The sequence below is a fragment of the Dendrobates tinctorius genome, unplaced genomic scaffold, assembly GCF_039654945.1.
Source record: "Dendrobates tinctorius isolate UK_male_01 unplaced genomic scaffold, ASM3965494v1 ptg000047l, whole genome shotgun sequence".
NCBI lineage: Eukaryota > Metazoa > Chordata > Amphibia > Anura > Dendrobatidae > Dendrobates > Dendrobates tinctorius.
In genome coordinates this window covers 30,084-45,271 of record NW_027361715.1, presented here as the reverse complement: position 1 = coordinate 45,271, position 15,188 = coordinate 30,084, and the positions used below count along the sequence as shown (strand labels likewise).

At 45.1% G+C, this 15,188-nt stretch overlaps 1 protein-coding gene across 1 annotated transcript in view; it reads right to left on the bottom strand.

Annotated features, from left to right (window-relative positions):
• Nucleotides 1-15,188, bottom strand: part of RPGRIP1L (RPGRIP1 like) — a 144,859-nt gene that overhangs the window by 112,971 nt on the left and 16,700 nt on the right. Inside the window, exons 4-6 of the mRNA XM_073576150.1 lie at nt 9,897-10,195; nt 7,138-7,243; nt 2,366-2,509 (exon numbers count right to left, since the gene is read on the bottom strand). Of these exons, the coding sequence (XP_073432251.1) occupies nt 2,366-2,509; nt 7,138-7,243; nt 9,897-10,195 (549 nt within the window). The remainder of the gene's footprint in view (nt 1-2,365; nt 2,510-7,137; nt 7,244-9,896; nt 10,196-15,188) is intronic.

Genomic DNA, 15,188 nt, shown 5'->3' with positions numbered 1-15,188 from the left:
TATGCAAATAGGCACCTTGGAACAGCACAGTGAACTATCAGATAGACGCACTGGAACAGTAGAGCAAAGTATGCAGACAGGCGCCTTGGAACATAGTGATAAGAACTGAATGAGTTAAATAAAATCTGCTGGACATTATTTTTTCTTCAGGGATATGACTCAGCCATTTTCCCTTGTGAACCAAGGTCAAATATTTCCTGCTTACATGGCAAAGCTGTTGTAGAAGAACAAGTTGTGTAACTATTTTTCATTTCTTTATTGCGCATGTCTGTAAATATCTAAATTCTTTATCATAAAAGGGGAAAGCTTGACTGAGGGGGCAGAGGCGCTCAGCAGGCATCCCGAGTTGTATCATACAGCTTGTGTCTGTGTAATTCTTCTCGACGGGGCAATCAATTAGAGACATATGGTGTCCTACACCCAAGAACATCGGTCCTTTGGATGAAAGAAGTATCTGAGGGATCCCGACAATAGTATGTAGAAAGACACCTTGAAACGACTGAACAATGTGGGTTTGTCTGAAGACACACTTAAAGTAGTATTGGATGCAACAAAACTCAGTGGAATACCTGAACAGAGTCCAAAGGCATGACAGTGACGAGTACCCCTAACTACAGTAAAGGCTAAGCATCAGAGGTACATGATGGATAACTATGGTAACCTAATGTGTACTGCAGCAAAGGGAGTCACCCATCAGAAAGGAGAAAGCAGCACCCGATGCTGGAGCCAAGATACGGGAAATTATGCTTCTGAAACAACATCATTCTTCCCTCATTTGCCTATTTATTGTCTGCCCCAATTTATAAGAGAGACTTAGCGGAAGTGGAGTTTCTTGCCAAAACGAAGAATTAAAGGGGTTATATAGGCCTTTCACAAACATACTGCATCCATCAGATGCCTGGTAGGTATCATGTGTTCGGCCATCTCTAATTAACCGGACATGAAAATAATACCTGCACACTACCTGCCAGTCATCTGATGGCACGACCATGTCAGCAGCGCCTCCCAGCTCAAGACATGGAAGAGAGAAGCGCTTATTATCCCCTCTAAAGAGGATCTGTCACCAGATCTCACGACACAAACTGCATTCATCATCATTTAGATTTCTTAATCCTGATGTGGCTGGTGTAATTACTTTGATAAACCATGTTAGAATGGCTGTATAATTCTCAAATTAAAATGAGATTTATATTCTATGCGGTTGGCATTATGTCAGATCCACATTAAGAGCTCAGTTACTAGTCCAGTTTAGCTAGCCTCATGGACACTTTATTTTAAGGATTGTGGGTGTCCTGATGGCAAGAACATGATAATACCAACTTGTAATCTGGAGATGATCATTGACATCTATGAAGGAATTTGATAGGACATGCTCTGTGGCCTGTGCAGAGGTCATTGTGCAAAGAGGGGGAAGAAGGTGAGCTCCGCCATGATGAAATATGGATCCTGTGTTATCAGTATATAGAAGTATTACATCACATTGTGATCCAGTCTGTGATGATAGTGAGATGACTGCAAAGAAGTGATCGCCACAGAAAAGGAAATGTCAGCCTAGAGGCTCGCGGACCAGGGGCAAAGTTGTAAGCTTTTGGTAATATGGAAAATGAAAATAAAAATCCCCATAAATACTTTTATCATAAAAAATTAAAGAGGTATTCCGATCTTCGATATCTTATCACAATACGCAGTAGGTGTAATAATAATAATATTAGCAAATACCTACAATAAGAAATGTAAAGGTATAGTTCTTCTGATTCGCTCTGTCGCTAACCTCATGTGCAGGTCATTGCACTAACTTGGGTATCCATGGTTACGACCGGTAACAGAAAACTGTCACTATGTGAGCGGTCGAAAACCATAGTTACCAAAGCTAATGCAATGCCCTGCACATGGGGTAAGCGACAAAGCGAATCAGAAGAACTATGCTAAAGTTCAAATTGGAGAGATCTGCTAATATTATTACGTATTGTGATAAGATCTTAGCGATGGGAATACCTATTTAATTGAAACAAAGGCCAATTTTCTAACGGCACGTTCTTTTCAATTCTTGTAAGCTCCATTATCTATGGATACCCTGTGTGTCACTGCAATCACAGTGCAGGACAGTTGTCTTTACTAGATGGAACAGTGCCTGGTGTAAAGGCTATGGGAGTAACATCTACACAGACAATGAGAAAGAAACGGATGCTGCTGTTACACGTAGATGCCGACTGTATAACACAGCCGGCATCTGCAGGGTATGGTGTGGATGTAGCTCTTAATCCCGATCAATACATCTTTACTCAGCAGGTGACGTACAAGAAGGGGCTTAAGCTGGCTCTTCCCTTCATAGACAATATATATATGTATATAAACTGTTCCCCACCTCTGATCGCCCACTTGCTGCTCTCGGAGTTGCAGGAACGTTTCTTCATATTCTTGCTCTTTCCTGTGCAGTTCGTCCCTGAGAGTCTCCGACGCGCGCTCCAGCTGCTCTGCCCGGCTCCGCTGTGACTCCACCATATTCTCCCTGTGGATTCAATAGACAGGTTCAAACTTCGGCATTTAACGTATCATGAATATTAAATAAAAAGAAAAAAGGGACGGAATCTGCAATACATAAGCAGCGCAGATCACGCTAACCACGAGGTGGACATCTAGGAGAGATGCGTTAAAGTTAAAAGGGATTGTCCTACACTGAACAACTGGTTGATACTCGCCTCCCACAGCAGCGCTTGTTCCAGTAATGTCAGCGCTGCTGTTCGCGGTGGGTGACATGACACTGTCGTGTCATGTGACCACTGCAGCCAATCAGAAGACACTGATGGGCTGCAGCTCTTCACTAATCTGGCAGAACGAACTTGCGGGAAGACAAAATAATAAAGGCTATAGCGGACCAGCTCCGGGCAGACAAAATATTAAAAGCTGCAGCCGATCGGCAGATGAAATAGTAGAGGCTGCAGTCAATCGGCTCTGAGGAAATGAAATAGTAAAGGCTGCAGCCAATCAGCTCTGGGCAGACAGAATAGTAAAGGCTGCAACCGATCAGCTCTGGGCAGATGAAATAGTAAAGGCGGCAGCCGATCGGCTCTGAGCAAATGAAATAGTAAAGGCTGCAGCCGATCAGCTCTGGGCAGACGAAATAGTAAAGGCTGCAACCGATCAGCTCTGGGCAGATGAAATAGTAAAGGCTGCAGCCGATCAGATCCGGGCAGATGAAATAGTAAAGGCTGCAGCCGATCAGATCCGGGCAGACAAAATAGTAAAGACTGCAACCAATCAGCTCTGGGCAGACAAAATAGTAAAGGTTGCAGCCGATCAGCTCTGGGCAGACAAAATAGTAAAGGCTGCAGCCGATCGGCTCTGGGCAGATGAAATAGTAAAGGCTACAGCCGATCAGCTTCGGGCAGACCAAATAGAAAAGGCTGCAACCAATCAGCTCTGGGCAGATGAAATAGAAAAGGCTACAGCCGATCAGCTTCGGGCAGACCAAATAGAAAAGGCTGCAACCAATCAGCTCTGGGCAGATGAAATAGTAAAGGCTGCAGCCGATCGACTCTGGGCATATGAAATAGTAAAGGCTGCAGCCGATCAGCTCTGGGCAGACAAAAGAGTAAAGGCTAAAGCCGATCAGCTCTGGGCAGATGAAATAGTAGAGGCTGCAGCCGATAAGCTGCGGGCGGATAAAATAGTAAAGGCTGCAGCCGATCGGCTCTGGGCAGACAAAATAGTAAAGGCTACAGCCGATCAGCTTCGGGCAGACCAAATAGAAAAGGCTGCAACCAATCAGCACTGGGCAGATGAAATAGTAAAGGCTGCAACCGATCAGCTCTTGGCAGACAAAATAGTAAAGGCTGCAGCCGATAAGCTCTGGGCAGATGAAATAGTAAAGGCTGCAGCCGATAAGCTCTGGGCAGATGAAATAGTAAAGGCTGCAGCCGATAAGCTGCGGGCAGATAAAATAGTAAAGGCTGCAGCCGATCAACTCTGGGCATACGAAATAGTAAAGGCTGCAACTGATCAGCTCTGGCCAGATGAAATAGCAAAGGCTGCAGCTGATCAGCTGCGGGCAGACAAAATAGTAAGGGCTGCAGTCGATCAACTCTGTCCAGATGAAATAGTAAAAGCTAACGCCGATCAGCTCTGGCCAGATGAAATAGTAAAGGCTGCAGCCAATCAGATCCGGGTAGAAGAAATAGGAAAGGCTGCAACCGATCAGCTCTGAACAGACAAAATAGTAAAGGCTGCAGCCGATCAGCTCTGGGTAGACGAAATAGAAAAGGCTGCAGACGATCAGCTTCAGGCAGATGAAATAGTAAAAGCCATAGCCGATCAGCTCAGGGCAGGGGAAATAGTATAGGCTATAGCCGATAAGCTCCAGGAAGATGAAATAGTAAAGGCTGCGGCCGATCAGCTCCAGGAAGATGAAATAGTAAAGGCTGTGGCCGATCAGCTCCAGGAAGATGAAATAGTAAAGGCTAAAGCCGATCAGTTCCAGGCAGATGACATAGTAAAGGCTAAAGCCGATCAGTTCCAGGCAGATGACATAGAAAAGGCTGCGGCCGACCAGCTCCAGGCAGATGAATAGTAAAGGCTGCAGCCGATCTGCTTCAGGCAAACAAATTATTAAAGGCTATAATGATCAGCTCTAGGAAGATGAAATAGTAAAGCTGATCAGCGGTTGATGACTGGATGCAGCGGTCACGTGACACAACATATTCATGTCCATGATGTGACTAGCAATGCCAGCAAAGCAGTGCCACTTTAATGTTCAACCCTTACCTGTGGAACGAGCATTTCATAGCTAAAAATTGTCTGCATAGTCCTAGATTAAAAAGAAACCATTCTGAAACTGTAGCGGTCATAAGAAGGAGGTCCGGAGCTAACTGCATGCATGTAAGTACAATATCGAGTTACTCTCATCTTCCTAATCCTTCTACTTATCATACAGCAGGCTAAAATATATCGATAGAAAGAGATCCAGAAAACACTGGTTATGGTTATTGGAAAGGGAACTTCAAAACGAAAGTCTGTGAAAACAAATAAACCAGTGCAGGGGAACTGAAGGCGGAAACTTAGGGTACTGTCACACTTAGCGGTGCAACAGCGATCACGACTAGCGATATGACGCGGTCAGGATCGCTGGTGCATCGCTAGGTGGCCGCTAGTGAGCTGCCACACAGGCAGATCTCACCAGTGACATAGCGGTGGTCGGGGATCGCTACTTACCTGTCAGACGCGGCGATCCTGCGTCCTCCTGCCCGCGTCCACGCGTCGCGAGAAATGGTCCAGCAGCTTCTCGCACGATCAGCGATAACCAGCGGGGGAGCCGGTCGGAGGTAAGTATCACATGCAGCGATATCGCTAGCAATATCGCTGCAACGTCACAAAATCGGTGACTTTACAGCAATATTGCTAGCGATATCGCAGTGTGTAACGGGGGCTTATGTGACCAGGCCAATTTAGATCTTAATGACCAATCCAAATTCTACAATTCTGACCAGTGTTACTTTATGGGGCCATAACTCGAACGCTTCAATGAATCCCACTGATTCTGAGATCAATGGATCCCACTGATTCTGAGACTGTTTTTTCATGACACATTGTACTTTATTAAAGTGGTACACTTTCTTCAATATGACTTGCGTTTATGGAAAAAAAAAAAAAAGGAAATATATCAAACATTTTGAAAATTTAGCAATTTTCAAACTTTTAATCTTTATGCCCTTAAATCAAAGAATTATGGCACACAGAATAGCTCATAAATAACATTTCCCACATGTTTACTTTACATCAGCACTTTTTGTAAGCGTAATTTGCTTTTTTTAGGAAGTTAAAAGGTTAAAAGTTGACCAGCGATTTCTAATTTTTCCAACACAATTTATAAAACCATTTTTTTACTGACCACATTACATTTGAAGTGATTATGGGGGGGCATATATGACAAAAAATACCCAAAATTGACACCATTCTAAAAACTGCACCCCTCAAGGTGCTTAAAACCACAATCAAGAAGTTCATTAACCCTTGAGATGCTTCACGAGAATGGAAGCAATGTGGAAAGAAAAAAATAGACATTTAACTTTTTTCACCAAAAATGTACTTTAGACCCAAACTTTTTTATTTTCACAAGATTAACAGAAGAAAATGTACCACAAAACTTGCTATGTAATTTCTCCTGAGTACACCGATACCCCATTTGTTGGGGAAATTCACTGTTTGGGCGCACAGCAGGGCTTGGAAGGGAAGGAGTGCCGTTTGACTTTTTGAATACAAAATTGGCTGGAATAATTAGCGGACGCCATGTTGCGTTTGGAGAGCCCCTGATGTGCCGTAACAGTGGAAACCCCCCCACAAGTGACCCCATTTTAGAAACTACACCCCTCAAGGATTTTTTCCAGGAAGATAACACGGAGGGCTGGGGGACAGATAAGGAGGGCCCGGGGATGGCGGAGGTATTGGGGGTGCTCAGGGGACCCCATTTCTCTCTTCTGATATTTTAGATCATATCAGAGGAGAGAGAAATGAATTGCAAACCAGACTACTGATTACAATGCGCTCATTGTATAGTGAACAGTGCAAAGCAGTAGCGAAAATGAGCCAAGTGATTACAATGCGCACATTGCATAGTGACCAGGACAAAGAAGTAGCGAAAATAAGCCAAGTGATTAAAGTGCGCTCACTGCATAGTGAACAGCGCCTGTAACCGCTCCCTACACCATCTTGAAAACTTAATGTGAGCACCTGCAGGTTCTCCCTGTAGCCACTGCTCCATTGCTACACAAAATTTATAGAGGACCTATCATAAGGTGATAAATCGTCAGTTTTTGCTCTTATTTTATTCCTGCTGCTCCCTTGAGTAATCCGTTTTTTAAAATCTGCCACATGCTTCTAGAGATCTGGGCTTTTTGATTTAGTGCTAATTTTTATTGTCTTTACTGAGGGGGAGGGGCTCACAGGGCAATATTGTTACCTAAAGACACGCCCCAGAGGAGCCTTTGAGCCACGCCCACTTGTAAAGAAGAGCAGAATCTGACCACTTTTGACCTGGATTAATCACTATTTACCTGCAGCATAACCTGATATCTGCAGGTAAATAATGCTTCTGGAGGCGACAGGTTCCCTTTAAATAACATAATGTATATAAAAGGGACATACAGATTTCTTATCTTTGCTCTGGCTTCTTCAAGCAAGCTGTGTCCGTATCTTGGAAGCAGTGCTTGGGTAGATCTAGGGGTAACTTCAGAATTCTGTACACGCATTCCTAAACAAAGAAGAGACAGGAAACATCACGATAAACAACATGCGTCTGTAACGGTATACTGGCAGGAGTGGGTTAATGGAGTCTGCTCCTTACAGGGAAGGTGACAACTGAGTTATACAGCCACCACCTGAACACACCAGCAGCAATCTCAGCTGGCTCAGATTGCTGCTATTTAACCACTTAAATGGTGATATAACAAGGTCATATTGAAGGGGCTACTGTCACGGCCATCTATGAAGCCCTGTCAGAGGCTGGGCTTTATGAAGGACAATTATTTTTACATATACTACTGTACTAAAATATCGCAGTATACAGGACAAATCAGAGTTCCTAAAAGTCTCAAAAAATAAGCAAAAGGTTTTTTAAAATATAAAAAAAAAATCAAACATTTAAATGATCCTGTTTTCTCACGCTGAAAAAAAAAAGAAATTAAAATATAAGCATAACTGATATTGTTACAAGGGAACCAAATGTGTGACAAAGGAACATGGCATGGGATTATAAAACCCCCTTCAGCGTGTAGCTGTATGAGAACACCTAGCTCAGCAGGTGGTCAATCCTCAAAAGGCTGTGAGTGACAGATATCATACTTTGAGCCAGCTAAGCTCAGAACAAATAGCTTGCATGCAACATGGAGTCATGTAGTGTAACTGCTTTGTTCAGCCAGCTAGACTTTCATAAGGAGAATATGGACTTATTATATGTTCTAGACACACACTGGTAACATTTTCGAGCTATCAGTAACCGGCCAAACGCCTTCAAGTATCTCAATCCATTCTAGCACCCCAGGGTGGGGAGATAAGTAGAATGGCTAGTAGGAGCCAGGTAGCAAAGCTGTGTTTGGTTTCAATGCGTAGCAGGGGCCTGGCTGGATCAGATGACGCCAAAACTGCCTCTCTAGAACTGTCCATTAAGGAGTTATGTCCATCTTAGGTTTTGAATTTTTTTGCTGCCAGAGGCAAAGGGGAGGCGATTTAGGTTCAGCCCGGGGGGGCTAGAGGGGAAATACCTCAAGGGGTTAAATGCTTTTGTAAAGCATGACCTATTGCTTTTTCTCTGGGGATCTTGCGATAGCATATCTTGTGGGCAGAAGTCAAGGAACAAATGGCATGGACCACAAGTCTCCCATGTGGCAGCCCCTCCACCGCAAGCCAGGCCTTTCATCTGACTGGCAACTGACTCATATTTATTCTGCATACTTTTTCCTATTACTATTGTATTTTTATATCTGACCATCGCACACGTAACTATTCTGTATATAGTGTTTATTCCAGTTTACCCTTAAGGCGAATAAATATATAATTTAACCTTGGGCTGCTCTTTTATTTCGATTCATGAATAAAGTCCATGATCTCGGCTTATCTTTCCATGCTACCGAGGCTGGTTTCTGGCCCAATATAATCCTGTTAACAGACAAGGCTCATATCTAATGAGGAACTGGTGGAAGTCCTACAGAACTGGCAGCACTCTGTTTCACTGGTGCTAGTGAGAGGGGCCTCTCAGCCTGTCAGGTTTGTGAGCAAGTTTGGTGCCATGTCAGTGACTGCATGGGCAACATCCTCTCACTCCCCATGCCTCCCTTGGTCCGTGTGGACAGGGGGTGTCTGAGTAAAACTGTGCCAAGCTGACCATACGTTTCCCCAGGGGGTGCAGATCGTCACGTTGGTGCAAGTCTGAAGAGCGTACAACGTGATCCCTGAGAAGTAATAATGACGTCAGGTGGGATAGTGAGGTGCAGGTTCTACACGTTGTGGCAGAAGTGGAACTCTGTGTGATCTCTCTGGTGATCTGTCTTATACCAGAGAAATCTACATTTTTCTTATATGCAAATGAACTGTTAAGATCTATGGGCCAGACATAGATCTCCCCAAGAATCAACCTCCGGAGCTTATTGTAAATGAAAGGGAACATTACGATGGTGAGACTTGTAATGACTGACACTTTGCTCTTATAATCATACACAGTTGTGTAGTGAAATCAGAACGAACATAGTCCAGTGGAAGTGAAGCTTGTCTCATTACAAACACATTTGCAGCTGGCAGCTCTGCCTGATTACAACCTACACAGTACAGCAAAGTTGAAACTGGTCTCATTACAAACACAACAAACATATTTGCAGCTGTCCTCTCACAGTGCTTCCGTTTCGATCTCGCAGGCTGGCAGTGAGGGGAAAAAGGCAGTAAAGCAGATATGACAGCTCTGTTAGAGGACAACTGCAAATGTCTTTGTAATGAGACAAAGGTCACTTCAGTTGTACTGTGTTAGTTCTGACTTCACTGCGGAGTTGTGTGTGATTATAAGAGCGAAGTGTCAGGCATTACTTGATTCACACTCGTAATGTCCCCTTTCATATAAGCTCTGGAGACAGATTTTCGTCGAGATCTATGTTCAGCCCACAGATCTTAACAGCTTATTTGCATGTAAGAAAAACACAGATTTCTCTGAAATAAGACAGCAGATCGCAGGTATCAAGGTATCATTGTATTCAGCTTCCTATGTAGATGGCTTAGGAGGGTTGATACTATTGACACAATCCCTAAAATCATTTGGATATTAAACTTCAACACTTTTGTATGACACTAAACATTTTATTTTCAGACTGTCATTTAGCACTTTAGGGGACGATTCATTGTTACAGTATCACAGTTCATACCTTTGCGAACATGTTCTTGCATGAGGACATTCTCGCTGACCTTCTTCAGGCCAGAGTTTATACGGGACTGAATGTAATTATAAGGTGTGTGTCGATGTCCTTGGGTCTGGAGTTGCTGTTTCGTGGCTATCAGGCGGTTCTGTAAGCCCTCATTCTGCTTCTCCAGCTCCCGGACATTTTCCTGCAGCTGCTCAATCATCTCTTCCAGCTCTACGTCCTTTCCAGATCTCCTCAAGACTCCCGGCCCTTGCTCTGCTTTCTTTTTGTCTTGCAGAAGTCGTACAAGCTTTGTTGCCATCCTGAGAAAAACAAAAGGAAATTTCTGAAACCATACACAGACATACAGAATGTGTAATTTACCTTATTCATATTCGGCTCCAAGCCATTGAAAAGATATCGGAGACCAGGTTTTTGACACCTGATCTGAGAGCAGCATAATATAGTCAGAGACCTTGATTCCAGAGATGTGTCACTTAATGGGCTGCTTGCTGTAGTTTTAATAAAATCCCAGTTTTCTCGGCAGGAGATTATCACCAGAGGACTAGCAAACCTGCTGCCATGTAGTCTTTCATATTCATGAGCTCACTATCACCCCACCCCTACAACTCATTTATCAGCTTTCTGCCTATACACAGTGTACACAGAAAGCTGCCAATCAGTGATGTGGGTTGGGTTATACAGAGCTCAGCATTCAGAGAACTGCTACATCAGCAGAACAGAAAACTGGGATTTTATCAAAATGGCAGAAACCAGTACAGTAAGTGACACATCGCTGGAATCAGGGTCTATGCCTCTACATCATGCTGCTCTCAGATGGGGTAGGAAAAACCTGGTGACAGATTTCCTTACCGAGTCACTTTTTATGCAGATCAGTTCTCCTCCAGATAGAAGAAACCCTGCAAAATTTATGAAAATTAACCCGACACTAAAAAGAAACAAAATGTCGGACCCAGAAATAAACCTTTAAATGCTCACTGTCATTTAAAAAAAATCTGCTTTTTAGATGTTATAGACACTATTAAAAGTATAAAAGGTTTTCATTATGAAAAATGTTCTTTTTTTTAGTGAAAATTTAGGTTTTAGCCAATACTTGTCTCCCTTCATCTGCCTGTTATCAAGACTGATCTGCATATAGTTACAGACAAGCAGGGCTGATTATGGGAATGAGGGTCGCTCGCAGACAAATCTGCAGCTACTCCCCGCTCTTACGCAGACAGTGATGCAGAAGCTCTTGCTGCACACAGCCTCAGCACAGCGCACAGTTGGGGAAAAGCTGGACTTTTATCTTATTTATGGTCAATTAGGTGCTCCTTATTAATAGGTGATTATCAAAGCAATTCTAGCCTCCTCTCTCCAGACTGGTACCGTCCTTTAGATTAGGGGTTGGGAACCTCAGGCGGCGTTCGGCCCTTGATGACTTTTTCCCCGGCCCCCATTGTAGATTCCCAGGGACTACAGTGCTTGGGCTGGCGGAGTTAGAGCGCAAAGATTCCCCACCCCTGCTTTACATGAACAGAGATGGCTGGATGTGAGTAAGGGACATCATCCAAATCAATCACAGGGATATGGGCTGTATCATTAAAGAAGCCCTCCTCCTCTTCCTCGCATCAAAGTCTTTATCCTCTTAATATATTGCAGTCATCACATTATATTGAGCACAGTGTACATACAATTGCTGATTTAGCCTTTCTACCCAGCTAATTCTTCTCCATGTAGAAATACGAAGTCTCTTTTCCCAGAATGAGTCGTCGTCTCCCTTTTCCCCTCCTGACCCAGCTGTTCCGCTCTTCCCCCCTGCCAGCGACTTTTGCAGTGACTTATAACTCACACAGGGAAAATTGACCTCCTCTTTCTACATCAAGCTGAACCCCTTTCTGACCTTGGACGGAATAATACGTCCAAGGTCAAATCCCCCCTCCCTCGCTTTCATGAGGGCTTCGGCAGTGAGCCCGCATGAAAGCCGGGACATGTCAGCTGTTTTGAACAGCTGACATGTGCCCGCAATATGTGTAGGTGGAATCGCGATCCACCCGCGCCTATTAACTAATTAAATGCCCCTGTCAAATGATGACAGCGGCATTTAACCAGCGCTTCCGGACGCTGGGCCAGAAAAACGCACATCGCCGACCCCAGTCACGTGATCGGGGGTCAGCGATGCGTTGGCTTGACAACCAGAGGTCTCATAGAGACCTCTATGGTTGTTGAAGCCGGATTGCTATGAGCACCACCCTGTGGTCAGTGCTCATAGCAATGCAGTAATTCTGCTACATATGGGTGATCGGCTCATCGCCTATATGTAGCAGAGCCGATCATGTTGTGGCAGCTTCCAGCCTCCTATGGAGACTATTGAGGCATGCCAAAAGTAAAAAAAAGTTGTAAAAAATATGAAAAAAATAAAAGTTTAAATCACCCCCCTTTCGCCGTATTCAAAATAAAACAATTAAAAAAAAAAAATTTCGAGTACAAGACATGGTAAAACCAATGGTGTCATTCAAAAGTACAACTCGTCCCGCAAAGAACAAGCCCTCACATGGCCATATTGACGGAAAAGTAAAAAAAGTTATGGCTCTGAGAAGAAGGGGAGCGAAAAACGAAAAGGCAAAACCGAAAAAAGCTCTGGTCATTAAGGGGTTAAAAGGATTCAGATAGTAAGGCCTCTTTCACACATCAGGTTTTCGCCGTCAGGCGCGATCCGGCGCTTTTGACAGAAACCGGATCCGGCGAAATGCAATGCCGGATCCGGTTTCCCCCCCATTGACTTGCATTTGCGCCGGATCGCGCCGGATGGTCATGCGTTTCATCCGGTTTTCGCCGGATCCGGCAATGTGTCGCGATCCGGCGTCTGGAAAAAACGGCTACTGTAACGTTTTTTGTCTCCGGCGAAAAAGCCGGACACGCCGGATCCGGCGCGTCCGGCTTTTTCACACAATGAAAGCCTATGAGCGCCGCAATGCGCCGGATCCGGTTTTTTGGTCTGAGCATGCTCAGTAGCTCTGCCCACAAGACATATATAAAAGCAAGACAGTGGGACCCACAGCCACACCCAACATGCCACCCAAGAAAGCAACCAAGCGAAGCAGGAGAAGGCAGGAGACCACTGCAGCACCATCAGCACCACCACCACCCCAAATGGAGCAGCAAATGCAACATGCTGAGGAGGGGAGGCCAGCAGCAGATGAGAGACGGTAATTATCAAATCCCCCATTCCTCCAAACTAGGGCTATTGAATATCAAGATATTCATTGGCCCCTTGTTTCTCTTTATTCAACAGCCGCCCAATAGATGCAGCAGCAGCAGCAGCAGCAATGGCAGCAGCTGGAACACCACCCACAGCCATGGAGTCTGGCCATGAGGAAGACAGCACATCTTCTGGGAGCCCTCCCTCGCATCGTCAGCGTTTGACGGTAAGTTTTTATTTCCAAAATCCATCTTCTCTGTAATATATGTCTATTCATTGCCTTTTATTTCAAAACAGGATTCACAAGATGAAGAGGCGCTCCCAGAAGAAGAAGGAAGGGGTGGACAGACACCTGGAGTGGGCTCACAATTGGTAAGTTTTTTGCATCAAACGCAGAAACACAACATCACACTACACACAACACATAGAAAACAATGTTCTGCAGACCACACACAGCAAACAAATGCCTACATCCAAAGACATAACATTTTTTGTTTTCTTCTCTAGTCTTCCCAATCTGGTGCTTGGCCAAGAGGTCCTCGCAGTGCCTCCCAGGGTCGTCGGCGACAGCAACGCGGCGGTCACCAGCGTGTAAGTATAAATATTTTTGCTTTGTTTTTTGGCACTTTTTATTTCATTTCTTTTGTGGAGGCTAATTATGTTATTTTTGTCTTTTTCTTTAACAGCCTTCACAGCATGCTCCCGACTCTGACGTTGAGGATGGAGGGATTGATATGGACCGCCTCATCGATCTTGTCAGAGAAAGGGAGCCGCTCTGGAATATGGCTGACCGCCGCCACGCTGACCTGATCGTTACCCGACGACTCTGGGAGGAAATCTGTTCACTCCTTGTGGGCCGCTGGGAGGACCTCGATGTTCGGGCCCAGATTACAGAGCGTAAGTATATACAGTACCGGTTGCTTGATGTAAACCAGTGTTTCCCGAACTCCAGTCCTCGTGGTCCCCACGGATCATGTGTTCAGGATTTCTATTTACTATGGAAATCCTGAAAACATGACCCCTGGGGACCATGAGGACTGGAGTTTGGGAAACACTGATATTGTATACTAACCACTCCTTTCTCGTTTCAGGGGAGAGAATTGTGAAGCGGTGGCGGTCTGTGAGGGATCGTTTCAAGAAGGAGTTCAATAAAGAGATGCGGGCCCCGAGTGGATCTGGAGGACGCAGGAGCAAGTACAAGTACGCACAAGCCCTGTCGTTCCACCGGGAAACAATGGTCACCAGAAGGTAAATATTACACACCACATGTGAAAACAAATGTTAGATGTAAATTTTTTTTTCAGCCAGGGCCATACCATGTCAGTATTTTAATTGTTTTTTTTTCTCTTTATTCCACAGCATGGTGAGCAGCACTCGGGAGCCTGCACGATTGGACCCTTCTGAGGCGATCCCTGAGGAGACCGGCACCGAGGGACACTTCGATCGCCCCGGTACATCTGCACCTTCCCAGCCTTCCCACACATTCGACCCATCTGTCCCATCCACCAGCACAGGAGCATCGTGGACACCTACATTACATGAAGCTGCTGGTGAGATCGCTTTCCCTTTACCCCACCCTTCTGCTCCTGCCACCTCTAGTACACCTGCGGGTACTGGGCGGCAGCGGCAGAGGGGTCAGGAAAAGACTTATGCGCCAGAGTTCTTGCATCTGAATGCATCTTTCCAGAACTGTCTAAAAGTCTTGTCAGAGCAAATCTCCGCAGGCTATCAGCAGATCAACTCCAGCATTCTGGAGGTGAAGACACTTCTGCAAACCATGCATTCAGAAGCAAGATCTTCGCCAAACCACACCTTTTTCAGGTCTGTTGTGGAGCGCATGGAAACGCTCTCTCCTGCCCAGCAGATGCATGTAATGCATTCATGCCACGCTGCTCTCCAGCAAGTTACCTCCCAACCTCCTCCTCCCACCACAGTAGTTCCTCCACCTGCACCCCCTCCAGCCACTTTCCATCCTCCCCCTCCTATTACATCTACACCCCCTCCAGCCACTTTCCATCCTCCCCCTCCTATTACATCTACACCCCCTCCAGCCACTTTCCATCCTCCCCCTCCTATTACATACCATCCACCTCCCCAGCACCATCCACCTCCCC